Source organism: Cryptotermes secundus, unplaced genomic scaffold, assembly GCF_002891405.2.
Source record: "Cryptotermes secundus unplaced genomic scaffold, Csec_1.0 scaffold499, whole genome shotgun sequence".
Lineage (NCBI taxonomy): Eukaryota > Metazoa > Arthropoda > Insecta > Blattodea > Kalotermitidae > Cryptotermes > Cryptotermes secundus.
Genome location: NW_019738354.1, coordinates 139,976 through 162,167, shown reverse-complemented (window position 1 = coordinate 162,167; position 22,192 = coordinate 139,976). Strand labels below are relative to the sequence as shown.

The following is a 22,192-nucleotide window of genomic DNA, read 5'->3' as shown; positions in this document are numbered from 1 at the left end:
AGACAAAGCATTAAATCCGTAATCAAGAAGGTTATTTAGGGACATTCTAACAGTAAGACGTGTTACTAAGAATATTCATACACACAAACACACATATACTGTATATATATATATATATCATTTAAAAAATCCAATGCATAACAGAGGTCGTGGCGCCGACCGCATAGAAAACACCATACTTCTATCGTTGCCTTGCGGATATTCGGTCGCGACGTGTTTAAAGGTCAGTTACCTAGCAACTCAGTCCATCCACTTTATAATATATGTGGGGGCACGATAGCGAATTTTGTATCCTGCAACAAATATCTGCAGTTTTTACACTTATTTCGTCATCATCAAAAATTCGAACGTTTTACTGCCCTTCTCAAATAAATTTTGTTCTCGTTTCAAGTGATTTAATTACGCGAAAAATTGTCCATGTCTTTATGCACGGATTTTATATACCGGTCAGTTAGAGTACGCATATGGATGTAATTTGGGTTTGACACGGTGAAGTGTAACGTCGTACAATGTACACGTAGGTGTTTGCATTTTGCACATTGACTATACTGAGCAGTAACACTGGTTCTCCACAGTTGTGTACAGAGTTTGCGAAGATGCGAGCGGCTGGTAATCACATCCCAGCCTTCATTGTGGAAGTTAAAAGTAGCTCCCCCAGCATAGCTATATACGGCCATTATAATACAAACAGGATTCTATTTTAATGTCTTCATACAGAAGTGCTTTAATTAACTCTTCTTTGCCAGTTCTTGGAAATAGTTTATATAAATGTGTACTATCAGGTAGAGGCCTTGCGACGAGCTGATCACCCGCCCAAGGAGTCCCACCGAATGTGTAGGCACTACAGGCCCACTGGGGCTGTAGTGCCAAGGAAAAAGAAATGTGTGCTATATTACCCGGTCTTCCACACAGTTCAAAAATTCGATTCTTAAATATAGATATACATCTCAATAGGAAGTGCCCCGGAAGATGGGCTCCAATATCCTTCTCATTATAAAACGTAATTTAACTTTCCCAAAGAATGGTTAAACTGTGTGTACCTTTCCTCCCACATGTTTTACGATAACGGACCAAATCTTTCTTGTAGTGCAGGCCATGTTTAAGAAACCGTAGCCCGCATACCACTGCTAGCCCAAGGCTTAATTTATTCCAGTCTCTTAATTTTAGTTACCGCCTCGGTGGTGTAGTGGGTCCACTCAACCTCGTGAGGATAATTGAGGAGCTATTTCAACGAAACAACGGTTCCGGTCTAGAAAGCCGAAATTAACGGCCTTTGGGATTCGTTGCACTGACCACGTGACATACTCTATCCGCAATATTTGGCACTAACTTCGCCGACAAGCGGCGGTCGCTTGGTCGATATAGTTCACTTGCGGACTACAGACTACGGATATTTTTTTCCTGTTTTTTATATGTATCATATCGCCACTAGAAAGACTTTGTTTTTAAATAGCGACTTTTTACTTTATATACACTTTTAGTTTTTATCAAAAATTTCTTCTCTTCCATTCGGAATGTTTCATGGCCACTCGCGTGATTAGGAAGGAGCCACGAAATTTTGTGGTTGGTCTTTGCTCCCTTTAAAAACTGGGAAGCAGAGCCGTGTTCCGAAACTGAAATCCTTCGAAGAGGGATTTGACAAGTTTTATATAACGTGGCACATAATTTATCATCATATTGATAAGCCATTAGCATGAGAGACAGATTCTCCCGCTTTAAACAGATTCGAACCGATTTAAGGTACAGTTGTGTCTCAGAGTAGCATATATACTGATGTCTGCAAATACTCGCCCCATCTCATCCACCCAAATCCTTCTCCCCCCGCCTACAGATTCTCAGTGTTCCAATTAGACGCCGTAACAGTGGGTTGATATTTAGTCGTAAGCAAGTCTAAACTTGATGATGTCAGTAACCCGTTCCAGTGCGTTTGCGTCGGTGTTATGTACAGCATCATTCAGAGGCATTTCGTGTCGGATGTTTGTCCCGTACTTACTTACTTTTTTCGTTATTGCTACTGGGGTGGGACTAAGTCCCTTGTTCTCAGGCCACTTCTGGTCTATTGTACCCGCCCCAGATGGCAGGGGAAACCGAAGTACACGGAGAAAACCTGCCCCAGCGCCACTTTGTCCACCACAAATCCCATTTGACCAGACCCGGGATCGAACCCGGGCCGCCGCGGTGGGAAGCCAGCGACTAACCGCTTGAGCTATGGCGCGGCCTTGACATTACCATTAGATCTGAGGCACCCACACCGGTGACGGAAGATTTCTGTCTTCTGGAATGTGACGCCGTGTACTCCTGAGGAAGCTAATAGACATTTTCGAGGAATATTTCTCCTCCTTCTTCAGGGTCGGAAAGTAAGCCAAACGAGAATCCAGCATGACGCACACAACAAGTAGATTACGTACTGCTCGACGTTGAAGAATTAGGCTGTAAATCCTTCCGAAATATCTGTTGACTTCCATCAGGCTACAGGATGTTATATCCCAGAAGATGCAACTCTTCAAATGATTCCAGTATTTTCACTCCTACATGACGCTCTCCCCATTGGAATAATTCATTTTGAATCTCCCATCCTCGTCGCTTACTGAAATTAGCTTATAAAGACCTACAGAACTTCCAGCAGGGGTTTGTCCGATAGAACATGCAGATACATTCGATTGCTTCGCGCGCAACTGGGCTCTCTTCCTACTAATTTGTGTCATAACAGGGACCTTTGTTTTGAGTATTTTTGTATTGTGCATTGTGTTACGTACAAACCGGAATATTTACTAGAAATTGTCATCATCATGATTTATTAAGATTTTATCCAATTGTGAGGATTGTATTGAGCACGTTGCCTCATGCAGTAACATCTCTAACATAAATTCGCTAGGTTCACGGTTCGAATCTAGACCGAGACGATTATCCTGAGCTATGGATTTGTGGTATTCCTCAGTTCCTCCATATAAATACCGAATTTAGGCCAGGACCAGGCCAATCCACACCCTTTCCAATTCATCCACAAATAATTTAACTGTTCATAACTATGAAGTCCGAATTGACAGCTTCTTTAAGTAAACCTTAAATAAATAATAAATGGTGGCGATTGTTGAATTTCTATATGTATTAAATGCAAATGTACTGAAGCACCCAGCACCAATTAACAGTATAAGTAATTTTATCTTTATTCTTTGAGTTCCGTTGTTCAAGAATCAAGGTGTGCATGAACCGTCTGCATATCAATGACTTGAAAACAGAAAATAAAACAGACAACATTGCCAGGATTAATTTATTGTGGTTATATCGTAGTGGTGAAATACAACCACAATAAATTAATCCAGATTCTATTTTATGTTTCATTTCATTGTCAATTCATTGTTTTGCAGACATCCCCTGTATACCGTAATATTAAGCACAACGTTGGTTACCACGACTAGTACTGTAATTCTTATTGTACTTACTGGTTCATATTAGTTACTATGGTTAGGCCGTTTGGAAAATTGTGCTAGTGTCTGCTATATATAAACAAATCGTGAGCCCTCCATGTTGTTCCCAGCAGCAGGAAATTAAAAAGTGACGGCTTCCAGTATCAGAATAATATTCATATCTGATTTCATCAAAATCTATCCAACAGTTCTTGATTTAGAACATGAGGGCGGATAGACGGAATGAATATCTCTTATATGGCATATTTTTATGCACATTCTGCAAAGAAGTGATAATTTAAATTACTGAATTGCTTAAGAACCAGAGATTCTATTCCTCTCAATCGAATGCTGTCGGACACACATTGCATCGATTAATCATATGTCACAAATCATTTACTTTGAGCGATAGCGGTGCACATCCAATCAGAGCAATTGTCTCATAGTGGCATCCTGTTCTCTCACCGCCTTCCATAATAAAACTACCCCCAGGTCGAAGGATTGGGACGGAAATTACTTCGGGAGGACATAAGACCATCACTTTCTCCGAAAGTCGTTCCCCTTGTGGCAGGCAACTCACATAACTAACAATCACGGTGTGTTGCCTTCACCGCACGGAGCGCCAGACTAGTACATGCGTGCCGCCTTGAGAAGATTGTTCATTAAGTAATGTTGGCATCCCTGTCACGCGATAATCACACCGGATTACATGAGAGCGTGTTCAGAGTTAATAGCTATCGCAGCGTCTAACACATTATTCTTATTAATATCACACCACGGAGATATACGCCTAACGCTCCGTAAATGGACAGAGGTCACAGAATATAGTACACATACTTCGCATTTCTAAAGTCTCGGGTTTGATTCTCGACCCGATGATCGGTGTTATTATTGAGGGCGTTCTTTTCAGGCAAATTTAGGAAGAGTACTTCGAACCAAACCGCGGATATTGCATTCCACGACTTTCCAATCGTTTACTCGCAGTCACTCTGCTCTTAATACTTGACGGAGTATAATCCATGTAGATGATAAATCGTCATTAAGCAATCGAAGGAGTCAATTGAGACGGGATTAATCATTTCTGTACTTAGATAAATTATTAAGGTACTTGAACTCTCCTGCGGTTTGTCGAAAGAAGAAACAATATTCATGAGAGCCATTTCCTTTCTTTCGCATTCCATCTCGCATTGCCAATATCCAGTGATTATTTTAATCTTCCCTAGAACTCCTCCTCAGACTATACATTATAACCTGTGTAGTAAAATGTGGTGTCATCTTCACATTCCTAACCTCTTTGCACTACAGAAAATTCTGCTGAATGAGAAACTGGGTGGACTAGACTCTCTCTTGAAATGACGGCCGAAGAGAAGTATTTTCGACGCCTGTGCCGAGAATTAAACTCGGTCCAACGGCCACTTTCTGCCCTCATATAACGGAGCTCGCTTACTGCCAATATGAACGGAATAAATGCTCCTATATATTTGTGTGCATGTGTACATGGTGAAATTGATTTCCAAAACACTGTCAATCCTTCATAAGCTTCATCAAATGTAACTTAACGTCTTCATGAAAGTTTCGGGATAACCATGAGTTTTCACAATGAATGCACAAAGACACTACTTAATCCGGTTCTGAGATCAACTTTCTTATTCCATGTGAGAAGATAATGTTAATTTTATCAGTACGTTCACTTTTCTTCCGAAAACGCTTCGAATTATTTGCGAATTTTCACGAAATTTCGTACGTCACGACACTAGTAGCCGCGTGTGCCTTGTGTCGTTTATTGTCTTGCCAATGTAATGGACTAACAACTAGCATCACTTGATACAGGGCTACAAATTTTTGTGATTATATATGTGTACATACGAAAAATATACCACTTCTGTGAAGATGCCTTTTTCTTAGAGTATGGAACAAGAACATGGCAGCCACACGAATTCATTATTTACACTTGTGATGGTGACAAGTGATGAATATTTGAGATGTGCACGTGCACTTTCGTAAAGGGATATATAATGAATGGAAAATGATATATAATCCCTTATATGGTTATGTAATAAATAGCCGATGCTGGAATAGTGCCTTCCGTAGGTCTCCTTTGCTTTTGCACCCTCTCCAATTATTCATAATCATATTAACATTATATGGAGTCGGGATAGCTCAGTCGGTGAAGCGATGGACTACGGGTTGGACGAGTGAGGTTCGATTCCCGGTAAGGGAAAGCTTTGTCTGTACTCCACACCGTAAAGACCGGCTCTGGGCCACACCCAACCTTCTGTTCAACCGGTACCGGGTCGCTTCTCCGAAATTAAATCAGCAGGGACTCGAACTGACTGCTTGCTTCTATCTAGTGCCAAGTTCTATAATGATGGAGCTATACCTCCGCTCCCCCGTAAGGCTTCATGGTGTGGTGATGAATTAATTAAACCCATGGTCAACTTTTATCTTTTACTAACATTGTACGGTATATAACCTATAGAGTTGAAGAAACGTAGTTAAACGAGCAAGAATATATACTAAATAATGTGTGTCATGTGAGTTGGTGCTGTGCGGGTGGCTGGGCCTGATGTACTGTTCTCCCTGCTGCAGGGAACTGCTTCCCAACGGCAGCCTATACCTCCCGCCGTTCCCGGCCGAGGAATACAACCCAGAGCTACACTCCGCCACGTACCGCTGCAGGGCTACCAACCCCGCGGGCAGCATAATCAGCAGGGACTGTAAGCTGAGGGCAGGTCAGATAAATTATTGCACACTGTGTTTGATTTCTGTTCAGCAGTTCTGTGAAAACACATCCCGCTTTAATCCTTCATCCAGATGTTTTGTTTTGTGTTCTGTTCTGTCAGTTCCTCCCGGTAAACTGCCTAAATTCTTGTATGTGGTGCTTAGCGGTCTCCGTAGTCTAGAGGTAACGTTCCCACCTCATGACTCGTAGTACGCGGGTTGAAATAGCCGGCGGAGGTCGTCGAATTTTTAAGGGCGGAAAATTTCAGGGAACAAGTCCTCCGGGAGGGACTTTAAGCCGTGGGTCCCGTGTCGTAGCTTTACGGCACGTAAAAGAACCTCATGTCTCCAAAGGAGGTCACTGAGCCAAATTACGGACGTTTCCCGCCCAACAGCAGTCACTAATACCTCTGGTAGATGGGGGAAGCATTATAGATATCTCTCAGCTAGCAGAGCCGGTCTCGCTGGCTGGGCGGGACTGATGGTAAGCACCAATACCGGTAGGATATAGAGACTGGTAGAAATCATAGAGGGAAGCACAGTGGACCAATACAGATCTCAGCGCATGGGGAAACCCACCCTCTCCAATAACTAACTAACTATTCGTATGTGGTGCTTACCTGTCGCCACTTGCATCTCTAGTTATATAAACAGTTCTGGACATTGCAGATCATCCACCTTAAATATATTGCTTTATATCTTCTTTGTATAATTAATTAATTTCTACGTTCTTAATTTCATATTTTGCTGTTCTGTTCGTACTTTATTTATATCTTTACTCTTTGTCAACTGTTCTGTTATTTCCTTATCACATCCTCCCCTTCATTTCTTCCTTCCAACCATACAATTTACTTCACGATTTGTTTCTTTCCATTTCTCTCTCTCTCTCTCTTCTTAATTCCTTTTTCACATTCCTCTACTTCTTTTCATTGCTTCCCTTTATTCCTTTCGTTGTTTAGTTTCTTCTTTCTCTTTTTCTGACATTTAATTCCTTCTTTCCATATTAATTCCTCTTACATTTCATATACCTTTTATTTTGTTCCTTTGGTTCTTAATTTACCACTCTACGTATTTCAGCAACATATTACTTATTTCTGCTCTTTTCTGTATTATACAAATAATTATATTAATTACTGATGCAGAAACACATTAGAATTGTGTGGTTAAATTCCCTTGATAACTCTAAGAATACAACTAAAATCTCATGATATCCGAGTATGATTATCTTGACTAAATATAATCATTTTTTTTAATTTTAAATTAATTCATCATGATAAAGAAACAAATTGTTCTGTTTCATGTTGTTTTATCACTCCCCACGAAGAATTCGTTTTGAATGGGATCAATTTTGTAGCCTCTTAATCTGTAGCGACAATGTGATCAATGCCAAATTTCACTTCACAGAATACATGAATTCCTTAGGAACATTGCATACCTCAATATCAGTAATGCGTTTTGCGTTTCCTAGCTCAGGTGATTTGTTCAAGAAGTTACACAGGAGTTTAATTTAAATTTGTCGCTTTGTATGAATTTCCTTGGTAAATATAGACAGAGAAGTAGTTATCTTTCTCTCGAGATGCATGTGAAATATCACGAGTAACGTAAGCCTGCCCATCTTTCGCTCTGTCCCACTGAAATTTATACATTTCAGTCCGTAATAATCTGCTTCAACCGCCACATAATCCACTTATTTCTTTCGTTGCTTCAGTTCGCAAAATTATATGAGAGCTCTCTGATTAACGCCTGTTTAATTTGAAATGTGACAGGCATTTTAAAGGATTAGGCTGCAGTATACAGTATAATTGTTTTCTATACAGAATGTAGAGATATGGGGGAAACTGAAGCTTCTTACTGGTGCCCACTAGCGGCACGCATGCTTTCTGTGGAGGAATAGTAGATGTTTTTGTGCCTCTAATACTGAGCTCGTGGATTTCCGACAGCTTCACGTGAAAAACTCGCGTTGTTCTGAAACAAGGCACAAAAAATTACACTGGTTGTCCCGCTTCATCCGATAAAACCAGCAAATGATAATTTCGACAATTTTGCTTATACTGCAATAAATATCACAATTAAATTCTTTCGAAATCTCGTTTAGAAATTTATTCTTTGTGTCTGCTTTCTGTACTGGATCTAAAAGATTTAAATGTCGTGAAAACATGATCGTAACTTACCTGCTTTGCAGCAAACATTATTACTATAAAGAAAGCAGTCTTCTGGGATTTGGCACCGCCACATATACACGGTGCCAAATCCCAGAAAACTGCTTTCTTCATTATTACTATAATCCAATCAAATAGAGTGAAAAGGGTTGTACATGTAGCACGCATGAGGAATTTAAAAATGCAAACAAATTTTAATCGAGAGACCTGAAAAGAAACGTCTGTAAGCAATGAATTAAAAATACATGCTTTAGTAGAAAGAATCCAAGTATGAACACCTGGTATGGTCACATCTTAAAAATCTACTCTTTAAGGCTGAAACAAAAAGTTAAGAATTAGAAGCCGGACGAATGAAAAAATTTTGGATGACAGGGTAGACAATGGAAGGATAGTCTTTGGGAGATAACAGGCAAATAAAAGCCTACCTTAAAGTAGATCATGATGACACAATCACCGTTCCGTGCGTGTGGTGTGTCTCTCTCTGCTTAGTACTCCGTTTCAACTTTGGAACCACTTGATTGATTTTCACGAAATGTGGCGCAAAAAGAAAATAACATTAAAGATTATCTCCACATCACACTCTATTGATTTCTTACTGTAAGTAACAAGAACCTGAACACCATAACTTCTGAGATGGTAGCTACTTTAAGGTCACTTAATGCCTGATCCTGAAACGATGTATGTTAATAGCTCTCAAAATATGCAAATTTTGTTGAGGTAATTTTCTTAATTTAAGGTAACAACGTAGCGACCTATGAACTTTCCTTCAGCCTTCGGATTTATGCTGATAAATAATGAACTACACGCAAAACTGGATGTAGAAAAAGGTAATAGACACACCTATTCACCGTGTGTTGTATGTTGTTTACAAGTCAACAACTGTAAATATGGCGACCGTGCGATATTTTTGAGCTATATCTGACAAATTAATAATAACAATAAACTAATAATATTAATAGGGCTACAGTGCAAGAAGCCGGTCACGGTAGCCGAGCGGTCTAAGGCATGTACTGTCTTCGCTCGCTTGGAAACCCGGATCGTGGGTTCGAATGCCACTCAGGGCATGGATGCTTAGTTTGTGTGTGTGCGTTTTTCTGTGTTTGTGTACAGTAGAGGCCTTGCGACGAGCTGATCACCCGCCCAAGGAGCCCTGCCAAATGTGTAAGATCTAGAAAAACCGAAGTGAACGGAGGAGTTCATGGAGGTAGGCCTAGGCCCACTGGGGCTGTAGTGCTAAGGGAAAAAGAAAAAGAGGGCCAGAACTTAATGCAACGGATAATAGAGTTTAGGAACATTGTTACTGCATTTAGTTTATTGCAACATAAAACATTTATTCCTCTGTGGACCCATAATGCCCAGTCATTCTGTATTATAAATGAACTGACAATCCAGTCTATTAATCATTTCTGTTCTTAATGGTTACTCGTATAATTCATTATCATCATGAAGTACCTACACTGTCCATCGACGGATAAAAATCTGGCGTCAGGACTGGTGTAAATGTAGTGCACTGAACTATTCAGAAATGATTTATGATTTCTTATATCCTTATCCATTTATATACCATACATTTTAACATTGTCCACAATGAAAGTATAAATAAAATCAGTCGTAATAAACCGCAGTAATAAAGTGGGACTAATATTGTTACCTGGGCCCAAATACAGCGAAGAAAAACCCATTCAAATTGCATGAAACTCTGGTATTACGTAGTGGTGCAAGTGACAACTATTTTATATGCTGATTTCTGTGGCTTCAAATCTCATATTTGGCCTATAATTTGTCCAACGAAGGAGCTCGAATAATTAACTTTTACCACGGCAATGCTATCAGCTGCATATGTCAGTCCATGTGCAGTGAGACTCTCTGTTAACCACACGGTTTGCCCCTGGGCAGAGATGTGGGGCAGTCGGTGCATGTAGGTGGGTTTGGCGTCGAATCCAGGGACCGCTCTGCTTCAGAGAACGGGTCGATGTTCATAATTGATTGATGTGCCTATTACCGGGGAGTTTCACGTGATATTAGGGGCCACAGTGACCTCCACAATCTGCTGTCCTTTGTTATGTGTGTAGATCATAATTTCGTATATATAAGTTCCCAAAGTACAGACTTCATAACACAAGAACCATACATCTATTTTTCAGCTTGGCGTTTTGTTTGAGCTAAATTCGCCGAACACTTATCTAAACCTGTGTCAGCCAACCGAATAAAGATCAAAGCGAGTCAAATATAAGCTACACTACAGGATCACATTAATGCAGACGCCCGTGCTGAAGAAGAATCTAAGAAAATGATTGTCTGTCCGAATAAACATGTCTGTGAGGAAGTAAGGAGGGGGAGAGCCACTGACATCTTTGTTCAGACAGACAGGCGGACATCTCTGTAAACTTTTACGCTTCGGAAATGAAAAGTACTTTGTCCAGCGCGTTTCAGAAGAATATGGATATGGCATCCATCCTTAAAAGCAGGTCATCTTTTGACCATCTGAGGAAAAATCATCATTTTACGGAAGATGCTGTAGCATGCTGTGTAACGTTCTGGTTCTTACCTCACAGAAAACACACTACGTATCTACTATGAAGTTAATTCTGTTATGTTGTTCAGGAAATTATCGTCTCTTATTCTGAGAAACAGCTGAAACTAACAAACATTCACACTCTCTCTGGACGTCTTATCGGGCCTCTGATTTGTAATCCTAACACATATATGATACTATCGCCCAATAAACGGGAAATATATGTAGTTGTGAAGAGTTATATCTTCTGATATATAACGCCATATCATCCTTTGAAAGTGAACCGACGTTTCGGTGGAAAATGTCGCCTCAGTTTTCAATGCCGAAAAGTACCCCAAGCAACAAACCAGCTTGAAAGAAGACTATATGTTGTTATGTAGCAAAAGACAGAATTCTTCATAACCACCGCTGTAAGAACCTCAGAGTCTGCCTGAAGTACTCGTATGTAGTTTGTAAGATGCGTAATTTGAGGCGTAAGTTACCTTCCAGATTGAGTGCAGTAACCGACTGATTATTAAAGAGTAATTCTATACCCGCTGCTTATTATTCATGATTCAAATGAAGAGTCCATGGATACTGGAGATGACATAGAATATATTATGTAAATCTCTGTAACCAAAGAAACAATCACAGTAGTAGCGCAATTTTTTATATGGGAAAAAGTCTCAACTTCATAACCCTATNGTGGGTTTCCCCATGCACCGCGACCAGTTTGATCTATTGTGCGTCCCCCTGTGATATTCTACCAGTCTCTATACCCTACCGGTACTGGTGCGTGCCATCAGTCCCGACTCAGCCAGCAAGTTCGGCCTCTACTGGCTCAGCGGTATCTAGATGCTTCCCCCATCTACCAGAGGCGTTATAGACTATTGTTGGGCGGGAAATGTCCTTACAAATTTGGCTCAGAAGTCTCATTGAGACATGAGGTTCTTTTACGTACCGTAAAGCTACGACACGGGACCCACGGCTTAAAGTCCCTCCCGGAGGACTTGTTCTCTGAATTTTTCCGCCCTTAAAAATTCCACGACCCGCGTACCTTGAGTCATGAGGTGGGGACGTTACCCCTAGACTACGGAGGCCGCTTTAACATGCACGAAATGTGAGTCTACACATCTTCCTGCAGAAGGTAATTAGCTGCTCATACTATAATATCTTTGTATTTATCGGTCAATTTATTGATTATTTATCGGCATTGTGCCAATAACTGAAAATACATATAATTTAATATGGATAAGGTTTCAGGATAAAACGCGAAAGAAGGGGAAAATTAACCGTCTTATTTTTTTTTAACTTGTCTGTCAATATTTTGGAAAACCTGTAGAGTAACCAACGAGGGACGCTCGGTGTTGATTAGGTAATGCACTCGGACCGACAGACAGAATTGTTGTTGTATGTGCTTCACCCCAGGGTTCATGCGAATTACTGAATCAGACATAAGCGTGTAGCCTGGGAGAGCCAATGTTATTGTCGCTTTGCTGATCCACAACAGCTGACTTTGTTTTTGTTTTGACTTAATTAGTGACGAACTTGTAATGTTTACTTCTCTGATTAGTTAATTAACGGTCTACTAATTGATCCAAACAAAGTAAACAGTTCCCTTCATCTCCGAAATTGTTTATTACTGGTGCCTTCTCTTGGAATAAAACATCTGTTGTATTATCAGGAACATCACAGTTTTGTTGTGACTGACTCTCTTCTCATTGCCAATCTAGTTTTACCGCTCCATTTGCCACAAAGCTATCATCCGCAAGTCGAGTGAAACAAATGGCCAGCATTGTCTACTGTCACAATTCAGCTCTGAAAGGATCATAAAAGTGTCTGTCTCAAGTCAAGATCTACGCCGCGCTAAGTAACTCGTGCAAAAGAGGACTTTACAACGTTTCCTTCATATGAGTACCTGTTTAATGTTGTTTGTTGGTCCATAACTTACTGGCGACGCTGTGTTATCTTTAGACACAGGATGATAGTGTAACGATAACACGCCTGACTTCCACACAGGAGACATCCGGTTCGAATTTTACTTTTGCGTTATTGGTCCACTCCAGGTTTTTTTATATAAAATATGAGTTTTTAAATATATTTGTTAAATTTCGAATTTTAGCGACATGTGAGGCAGTTGGCTGATACAGCACACAAAAATTAAATGTAATCAAAAATTTTAATGCGACTTTCAAATAACAAAAACAAACTCCGTGGTTTTAGTCTGAAAGCGAACTATATCGACCGAGCCACCGCCACTTGTCAGCTAAGTTAGTGCCAACTTTTGTGGCTAGAGGGTGTCACGTGGTCAACGCAACGAATCCCCACGGCCGTTAATTTCGGTTTTCTAGACCGGAGCCGCTATTTCCTTGAAATAGCTCCTCAGTTATCTTCACGAGGCTGGGTAGACCCCGTTCCAAGCCCACTACTTCTCAGAAAATCTGGTAAGTCCGGGAATCGAACCCGGACCTCTGGATCTGCAGCCCGGAACTCTGACCACTAGGCCACAGAGGCGATCGCAATTCTCAGATACCATATTTAATTGAAAAAGGGCGGAGTGTGCAATTCACCACCCACCGCTGTGTTTTCCAAGGTATATAACGCTTAAATATTATGTCCAAACTCCTGTCCGCTTCTGTGTCTCAGAAATATGACACGGGTCCAACTTTACCTTGTATAAAGATAGAGCTTTCATTTTTGTAATCTTCTGGTTTGTGGTACCTCGCTCTCTTGTAAGTGCATATGAACGTGTCGAAGGAACATGCTTCCTCGATCTTTACACTGCAGCGCTTCTACCCTGAAGAATGAAGCAGCATGTTCCTCCGAAACTTTCGTACCCGCCAACAAGACGAAAAGTTGTCACAGCCCGGAAGACCACAATCTTCATGAACACTACCGTTAAAACCTCAAGGCTTGTAAAGTATTTCTTTGATATATCTGATACACTTTCAGATTTTCCTGCTTACTTTTTTCATTACAGATATGATGATACTTATTGTGATACAATCCTTTACTATCAGAGCAAAAGTTTAATGTTTTCCGTTTGAACAAACGGATTCAGGTTTATTATTTATTTATTTAAACTGCAAATGGGTTTTTGCCCGGTGGAAATGATACTACAATAAGACACCACACACAAATAACACACATCACACAAAATAACACACCACACTCGAACAAAACACAGCACACAAAACTACGCAAACAACAAAGGACACACTAACACACAGTAAATACAATGAGAATTCACTTAAAACTATAACAAATACAATTACAACTACAGTTATATAATTTAATGTTAATAAAACAATAAGTATAGCTTGTAGCTCGACTTAATTTAACGAGTAGTTGCGTGATGCGTCAGTCAAATGCAATACGCGATGGGAATTGTACTGAAATCTACTGCCAAAATATTGATTAAATGATGACCAGAAATATATGTACTAAACTCATTATATATGTATAGTTCTTAACATAGGAAATTATAGAGGCAATGGTCCCGTATCCATCCATGCGCAACTTAAAACTGAATTGAAAATTAAAGTATGCAAATCATGGCCAGTAATGAACGGCTGTGGATCATATGTCCCGGTCTGTATCATGTTCCATGGGCTCAGGACGCAGCAGGGTCACTTGTTGCGATTTGCTGATCGTTTCAGTATATCACGGGACTCCATTTTGTCCTCTGACAGTACCGACAATTATAACAGAAAGTGACCGACGTGACCGTGCAGAAGTAAAAGTTAGTGATTGGCTATTAATTTATGTAGCCTATATTTTACGATGCCGTTAGTAGCCCAGCACACATAGCATTTAATTATATATTGCTAAAAGTACAGTACTCTGAGCTGTCACGTAGTGTATTTCGGAAAGCTCTTAACGTTTCGGAGGAACATATATCCTCCGTCTTCAGATCCGAAAAGTAAACAAAGAAAAAACCAGCGGAGACAGGTGGCAAGTTGCGACCTCCACCTGTTGGGTTCCTTCTAGACTTATTCTTGAACCTTATATACTGAGGCTATATGTTCTTCTGAAACGTCGAGCTGCCTCCAAACTGCACGGTGTTAAATCCAGAAGGCCATACTCTTCAAAGTCGCTGCTGTGAGAACCTCATATCCAACTTATGTGCTCTAAGTTACCCTTCCCCCCATAAGAATGTTAATAATATATTTACTAGGAGACTATATGCGAAATGAAACAATGAGAAACAATTTAGTGTGGCCATGTTAGGGGCTACTGAGAAATACGGAAGTAATGACGCTCACATTTATTGACTGTTACATTATTAAACTTTTTTCAAAAGCAGAAATTATATGACGTTGGAGGAACTGAGAAGGCGATTGCGAATGATCAGTAGGTAAATATTTGCAAGCGATCACAGCCTATTTTAATCACGAGCTCGGAATAAGAAACTAACGAAACCAAAAATAATCTCAGAATAGCCAATAACTCGGTGAGCGTTCTAGCCGTGTACCTCCCTTACAAATTACTACTGCAGTATCAACAATGCAGTGTGGTTTCTTCGTAAGGAATGGTCCAGTCACCAGGGAATTGCAGTATAACAGGATTATTTTCGGCGTATAGGCGTCTATATGGACTGGCCAGATACCTCCGACGATTCAGCGTGACAAATATCCATTTCTCCCTTCTGCAGCTAAATCGAAGGTAACTAATTAGCGATCTTCCGCAGTGCTGTTCAAACATTCTATCAGGATATGAAAGAAAAGTTAGTAGAAGGTCCTGAATACCTAAGTTCATTGGAAAATGATCTCTTATAAACTTCAGTGATGATCGCTGCTTGGGGGTTTGTGCTACTTCTTTCCCCTCTTCCAAGTCTGGCGAGGGTTTAGAAGGGGTGGAAGGAGAGCAAGGGTAAATATAGATTTCACGTTAGTCCTCCGATATATTCACTATGTGCTTTGGGTTGGAAATGGTTTGGGTCTCATTTTGTCGTGGTAAAGTATCTTGTAAAGCAATGCAACCGAAAATGTAGACATGAAGACTCTTTCCCCAAGAGCTTGCAGGAAACATGAACTTTTGTCAGTGCACAGGAAGTTTCTTTTACATAGTAGTTCGGTATTAATAATGCCATGCGAGTGGGAAGACGTGTTAATTAGTTCCTGAAATCAATAGTTTCCAGAGTTATAGATAGCTTCACCTACAGTTCACTGCATTCTAAATAGAAAAGACACAAGATTCATGTCATAGTAAATTTCAAGCAGAATATAAAATGATTTATGAGTATAAGTAGCATAAATAAAGACTCTGTCTTCTATAGAGCTTCATTGTATACACTTCGAAAGGAACCAACAAAAGTTCTGTTAAAAACGAGTCTTCAGTTCCAAGAAACTCAACACAAGCAAAATTAAGATTTACGAAGATTAAATGCAATTAAATCTTTTCGGGCGGACATCTACGTCCACAAGGAGAAATGGTTCAATGCTGTGAGCTCTGTTTTTGTTACTCTTGTACTCTGGCTTCTGTCTTCAGTGCAGCAAAGAATGTAAGCTGTTTTGACATTAGCTCCACGTGTTTACACGTATCTCTCTATATTTTTTCTTTCTTTCTTTCTTTCTTTCTTTCTTTCTCTGTCTTCGTATCTTCATACCAAATAAATCTTGATATGCGTATAGAACTGATAAAAATAATGCAAATTATATATAAGTTTGGAAATTGTGTCAGCAAAAAAGTTGCATTATATGTATTTTAAGAGGTAAGATTAAATTTGTATCTGTCAAAGTTATTTTATGTCAACGATGTAGGCTTGCTTGCTTATAATATTATATTGTTGAATCCTGTTGCATTTTTCACGTAATATCAGTTCCACAGTCTTATGTGACGTAATATTTTATAAAATTTATTAAAAGCTATTTACTTCAAAGTTTAACAATACATGTTTCGACCAGTGTGGTCATCATCAGGTGTTAATAATTACAAATGAAGGACCTGTATCTTCTGTAACAATCTAAGTACTGATACAAGAGATAGCAGTTTTCCTTCTCCGTAATTTTTAACGCCTGATGATTACCACATTGGTCGAAACATATGATATGTAACTTTAAAATGAATAGCTTTTAATAAGTTTTACCAACATTGGTTTTCCATGTGAGACTGTGGAACTCACTGATATTAAGTTGCCTGCTTACATTAATGTTCCTGCCTTATATTTGCAGAGTACTTCCATTTGTGAGTTTTATATAGGTAGTATACACAGAGCACTGTGATAATTAAAAAGCTGTGTCTCATATTGTAATGGATGATGTTCTGACTAGCCTTGAGTACACAAAAAATGTGTTCTAGAATGTCTGCCTGTCCGACTGGACAATTTGTATAATGTTCTCCAGCTTTGTCATTTCAAATATTAAAGCCCCGAATATGGACTAATATTTAAAAAGTCAAGAGTAGTTTACATAAATTCCTAATTAATATTTTCTTTTACTTTCTCTTTCTAATTTAAACGATTTTAACGAATTTTCAGTCATTCGCTTGTCTACCCAGTTATTGCTGCCTGAGCTGTGTGCCCCAAAAGTATAAAAGTGCTGCAATAGACAGCTCCGTCTTTTGCCACATGCGTCAGATAATGGAGTGTTCTTCTTTCCTTAGCACTACAGCCTCAGTGGGCCTAGGCCTACCTCCATGAACTCCTCCGTTCACTTCGGTTTTTCTAGATCTTGCACATTCGGTAGGACTCCTTGGGCGGGTGATCAGCTCGTCGCAAGGCCTCTACCTGTACACAAACACAGAAAAACGCACACACACAAACTAAACATCCATGCCCTGAGTGGGATTCGAACCCACGATCCCGGTTTCCAAGAGAGCGAAGACAGTACACGCCTTAGACCACTCGGCTACCGTGACCGGCGATGGAGTGTTTACGCAACGAAATTCTTTTTGCATTATTTTATATTCGTTGTATTTCAGAATACTGTATCAGTGAATTTCCGTGTGACATTATCATGACCGACTAGCAGGGTGTCACAGCATGGGTGACACAGATGGTTTTGGAGGCAAGACCTAGCTGTCACGCAGACAAAAGTGGAATATCTCGCAGTCTGCTCTTGTTTTACTTAAAGTTTGCTGGCGCTAAGCGAAATGCGAATCCAGACCTACAACCTGACCACACAAATCAGTTCAGAAGGCCTGGATAACTACAGTGTCAGATCACAGAGCTGTGACACCGCTGACTTTCAATCGGAAGACTCCCTATTCGAATCTCGACTGGGACGACACGAATCCTAACAAAAATGATTTCGCGGTTCTCCTCGTTTCTTCAAGGCAAATATAGGCATAGTGCCTGAAATTAGGCAACGATCATTTCCTGCCTCATGCCCTCCAGTTCAGTATCTTCGAGTCGGAGCCGGGATAGCTCAGTCGATGTAATGACTAGACTACGAAATGGATGATTATAGTTTGATTTCCGGCTAGGGAAAGATATTGTTTCTTTTCCCCATACCGTCCAGGCCGGCTCTGGGACCTATCCAATCCCCTATCCAGTGGGTACCGGTAGTTCTATCGCGGGGCTAAAGCAGCAGGTGACTGAAGCTGACCTCTCACCTCCATCTGGTGCCGAGGTTTGCGGCATAGTGTTACGTAAATATAGGAGTAACTTTACCTTTATCTTCAAGTGTCATAAACTCGTTCTACGTTGATAGCGCCGCTAAAACTACAAGTACATAAAAATGTATAAGGACTTCTCACATCCAGGCGGCGAGTGCTGATGTATCATCCGATTAAATTCAATCTTTGGTGCTTCTTTGGTAATTTAATGTCACGCACTTAATAAAATATTCAATAATTTAATATCGACTTTGAATCTCAACTTTCTGGGGTGTAAGAAAAATAGTAGAGATGTTATCGAGTTAACTGAATAATCTTCATGTCCTAATGGGATGAAACTAAACCACATGCTTCCACTTTCCTACACTAATAAGTGAAGAGTAACCTACTTCTCTTGGCCACGCCATAGCTCAAGCGGTTAGTCGCTGGCTTTCCACCGCGGCGGCCCGGGTTCAATCCCGGGTCTGGTCAAGTGGGATTTGTAGTGGACAAAGTGGCGCTGGGGTAGGTTTTCTCCGAGTTCTTCGTTTTCCCTTGACAATCTTCATTCCACCAATTGCTCCACAATCACCCTCACCTATCATCTGGGGCTGGTAGAATAGGCCAGAAGTGGCCGCAGTACAGGGACTTAGTCCCACCCCACTAGCAATAAAAAAACCTACTTCTCTAACTTAGGGAATGAACTCATCTCTTACAGGGCTGATTGAGCCCGAAGCTTTTTCGACGCGTGATAATGAAGAAAATATGTCAAGGGCTTTGCTGAGAATTTATGTCTTACCACTTCATTAATTGCGCTCTCATATTCCTGAAGATGCCGAATCATGGTGCCAATTTATTTTTTTATTTTCTAAGGGACTGATAGAAACATAAATATATTTCCAGGACAGATGGCGCTTTATTTCAATTAAATGAGTTTATATATTCAATCCTTTACAGATGTGAGACTACGGAGCTGAAGTTCTCGAAAAACATGACTTAGTTCTTTAGTTTTCTCGTTACGTAACTCGCCCTTTTTGTTGTAAGGCAAACCTAAAATGGTTCCCTCCACGGATGTGGGAGACTCAGACCTACATTATGTGAATAGCTTAAATCACAGGGCTCTGAAAATGCCAGGGCAGCGCGGTAAGAATTAGTGGTGGCTGTGTGGAGGGGCACGGCCCCCCCCCCCAACGTGATGCTCCATTATTCATTGCCTCCTGCAATAATCCTGCTATGCACTCAGTGGCGGAACACATCCCTACTGTAATTTAATGGTGCTCGAATACGCCCAACAGTCGATTCGCTTTAGCCTTGTTATACATGTTGCCGTTTGACGCCAGATCATCTCATAAACTTGTATTAGTCTGCGATTTTTGTGTCGGTAAAATTATACCGTATAAGGTGACTGTTATTTGTAACCTTGACATTTAGATTAAGATGAATAGCCATTCCATGTTCCGGTCACGCCTGCTTCTTGGTAATAGCATTCCATGTGATTATTGGAAAGTGAGAACCTGAGTAACATCCATAGACGTTCCTAGCCAAATCGCGGGCCTGCCATTGCATGGGACTTTCTTTTTTCGAAGTAAAATTACATTAGAAATTTTCTGGAAGCAGTCTTTGTTCCTCCATGGATTCTAAATTTTAATTTAGCACTAGGCTGGTTTTTGAAAAATAAAATATTATATGAAGATACCTTGTATTGTGTGTAAGGTAAATTTGAGCCTTGCTTAATTAATTAAGAATCGCGTCACCAAGACGTATGGGGGAGTGGATTTGTAGCTCCACCATTCTTGACCTCAGCACTAGATACAGGTGAGTGATCAGCTTCACGCCTGCCTACTTTACTTCCGGAGGAAAAGCACTCAGTACACATTGGATAGGGAGATGAGTGAGCCCCTGAGCCACTCTGGACAATGCAGAGGAGAGAAACGTATCCTGAGCCTGCCTCAGCCCATACCTCATCGCTATACCGACTCGTGCTGTTGTGCGTGTGTTCCATGGCAAATTTAAAGCGTATTTGTGTCTGTCATGAAACTTGTTATTAAGGTAATGCCTTTCGAGGCCATCGCAATCACAAATCCTCCCTCAAACCCTCTGAATTGGACGTCATGCAAACTTCGTAGGTGATGTAACTGCTGATGTAAATAATGAGCGCTATCTTCTGGGGTGTAATGCCATGTAATCCGTTGGAAAATCTGTGACGTTTCGGCAGAACGTACTGGTTCCATCTTCAGGCTAGAAGAGAAAGATAAGAAAATAGTAAGACTTCGGCAGGAAGGAGGGCGGCTTCTCTTTACAAGACTTATTTTTCTGAGATAATGACCTCCGTATGATGTTTTTTATTGCTAGTGGGACTAAGTCCCTTGTACTGCGGCCACTTCTGGCCTATTGTACCAGCCCCAGATGATAGGTGAGGGTGATTGTGAAGCAATTGGTGGAATGAAGATTGGCAGGGGAAACCGACGTACTCGGAGAAAACCTGCCCCAGCGCCACTTTGTCCACCCCAAATCCCACTTGACAAGACCCGGGATCGAACACGGGCCACCGCGGTGGGAAGCCAGCGACTAACCGCTTGAGCTGTGGCGCGGCCTCCATATGATGTTAAGTGGGTAAATCTGTGTCTCTGTTCCAAACGCGACACCCACTGAATGAGCTGTTACACGTGTACAGTTTCCCAATATGTTAACGTTCTTTGCAGATTTCTTTTATGTCTTTAAAAGTGTAAAATTTAACCAGTTTACTATTTCTGATATCACTAAATCCTTAAATTACAATTCGTTTTATTAACATGTACAATTAAATTGCAAATTATTTCAGTGGTTATTGCTGATTAGATTAGTATAGAGACAAACGTCTAGGATTTCATTCGGAAGATATTCAGCTCGAACACAGATTATCGTAACAAAACATTTCCGTAGGTTTTCCTAGTTCTCTGTGGACATGTATCTGGTATATCAAATTGTTAACGATCGCTTCCTCTACGTCACTTATAAACTATCGGCTGCATATAACCTCTGCAGTTGAAAAGACGTTGTTTAATTAGAAAGAGTTATCATATATCTTCTAAAGTTGGGTACACGCGTAGAATTTGTGTATCTAAGGCAAGGGGAGAATGTATTGAAAAATGAACGAGAATATTTGGTTCTTTTTCACTAATTATATTTTTAAAATAAAAAGGAAATCGCTTTCAGAATTCATATCATCATCTCCAACATCGTACTGTACATGCTAAGAGAACATACATGGTGAAATTATTTCCCCCAGCATTAAAGATTTGAAGTAGGAATTCATCTCGATTTAACAGGATTTGCTGGTAACTCTTTGTTATGGACTCAAATTGCGGTCTTTCAATTGGATTCCCTCATAGAGAACTTGCTGTAACACTCTTAACATAAACCGCTTCCTTAAAGACTCAACTCGGTGACGGCAGAGCAAGCCATTGTGTTCCAAGTGTGTGTTCAGCACGCACCATGCCCAATAACAATGCGATGTAGTGGGTCCAGTACAGCGATGTTCAGACAATTTGTCTTTATACCTCAGAGAACCAGAAACGGCCAGTAGCAAAATAACATTCTTCGGATTTTAGTAATTCACATTAGTCTGATTACAGGAAAACAGCCTACACTAAAATATGTTTTTTTCTCTCTCTCTCTGTCTCCTTTATTGACAATCATATTGTACAATCTATAAGTCAATGAGCTGATTGGTGTACAATTTAATAACTATTTATTTAACACTCTTCTGGCGTGTGCGGAATAAACATCCAGTGATGTTTTCCTCAGTTCGTTAGATCTGATGGCCAACTTCTTTTGAGTCTTCGATTTTCTTGAGGTTGTAGTAGTGGTTGAAGAAGTGGGTTGGAGTGATTTTC

The 22,192-nt window shown here is 40.3% G+C and overlaps 1 protein-coding gene across 1 annotated transcript in view; it reads left to right on the top strand.

Annotated features, from left to right (window-relative positions):
* LOC111870795 (Down syndrome cell adhesion molecule-like protein Dscam2) overlaps positions 1-22,192 on the top strand; it is a gene marked incomplete in the record, with an annotated part of 574,710 nt that overhangs the window by 499,931 nt on the left and 52,587 nt on the right. Inside the window, 1 exon segment of the mRNA XM_023863339.2 lies at positions 5,997-6,139. Within this exon segment, the coding sequence (XP_023719107.1) occupies positions 5,997-6,139 (143 nt within the window).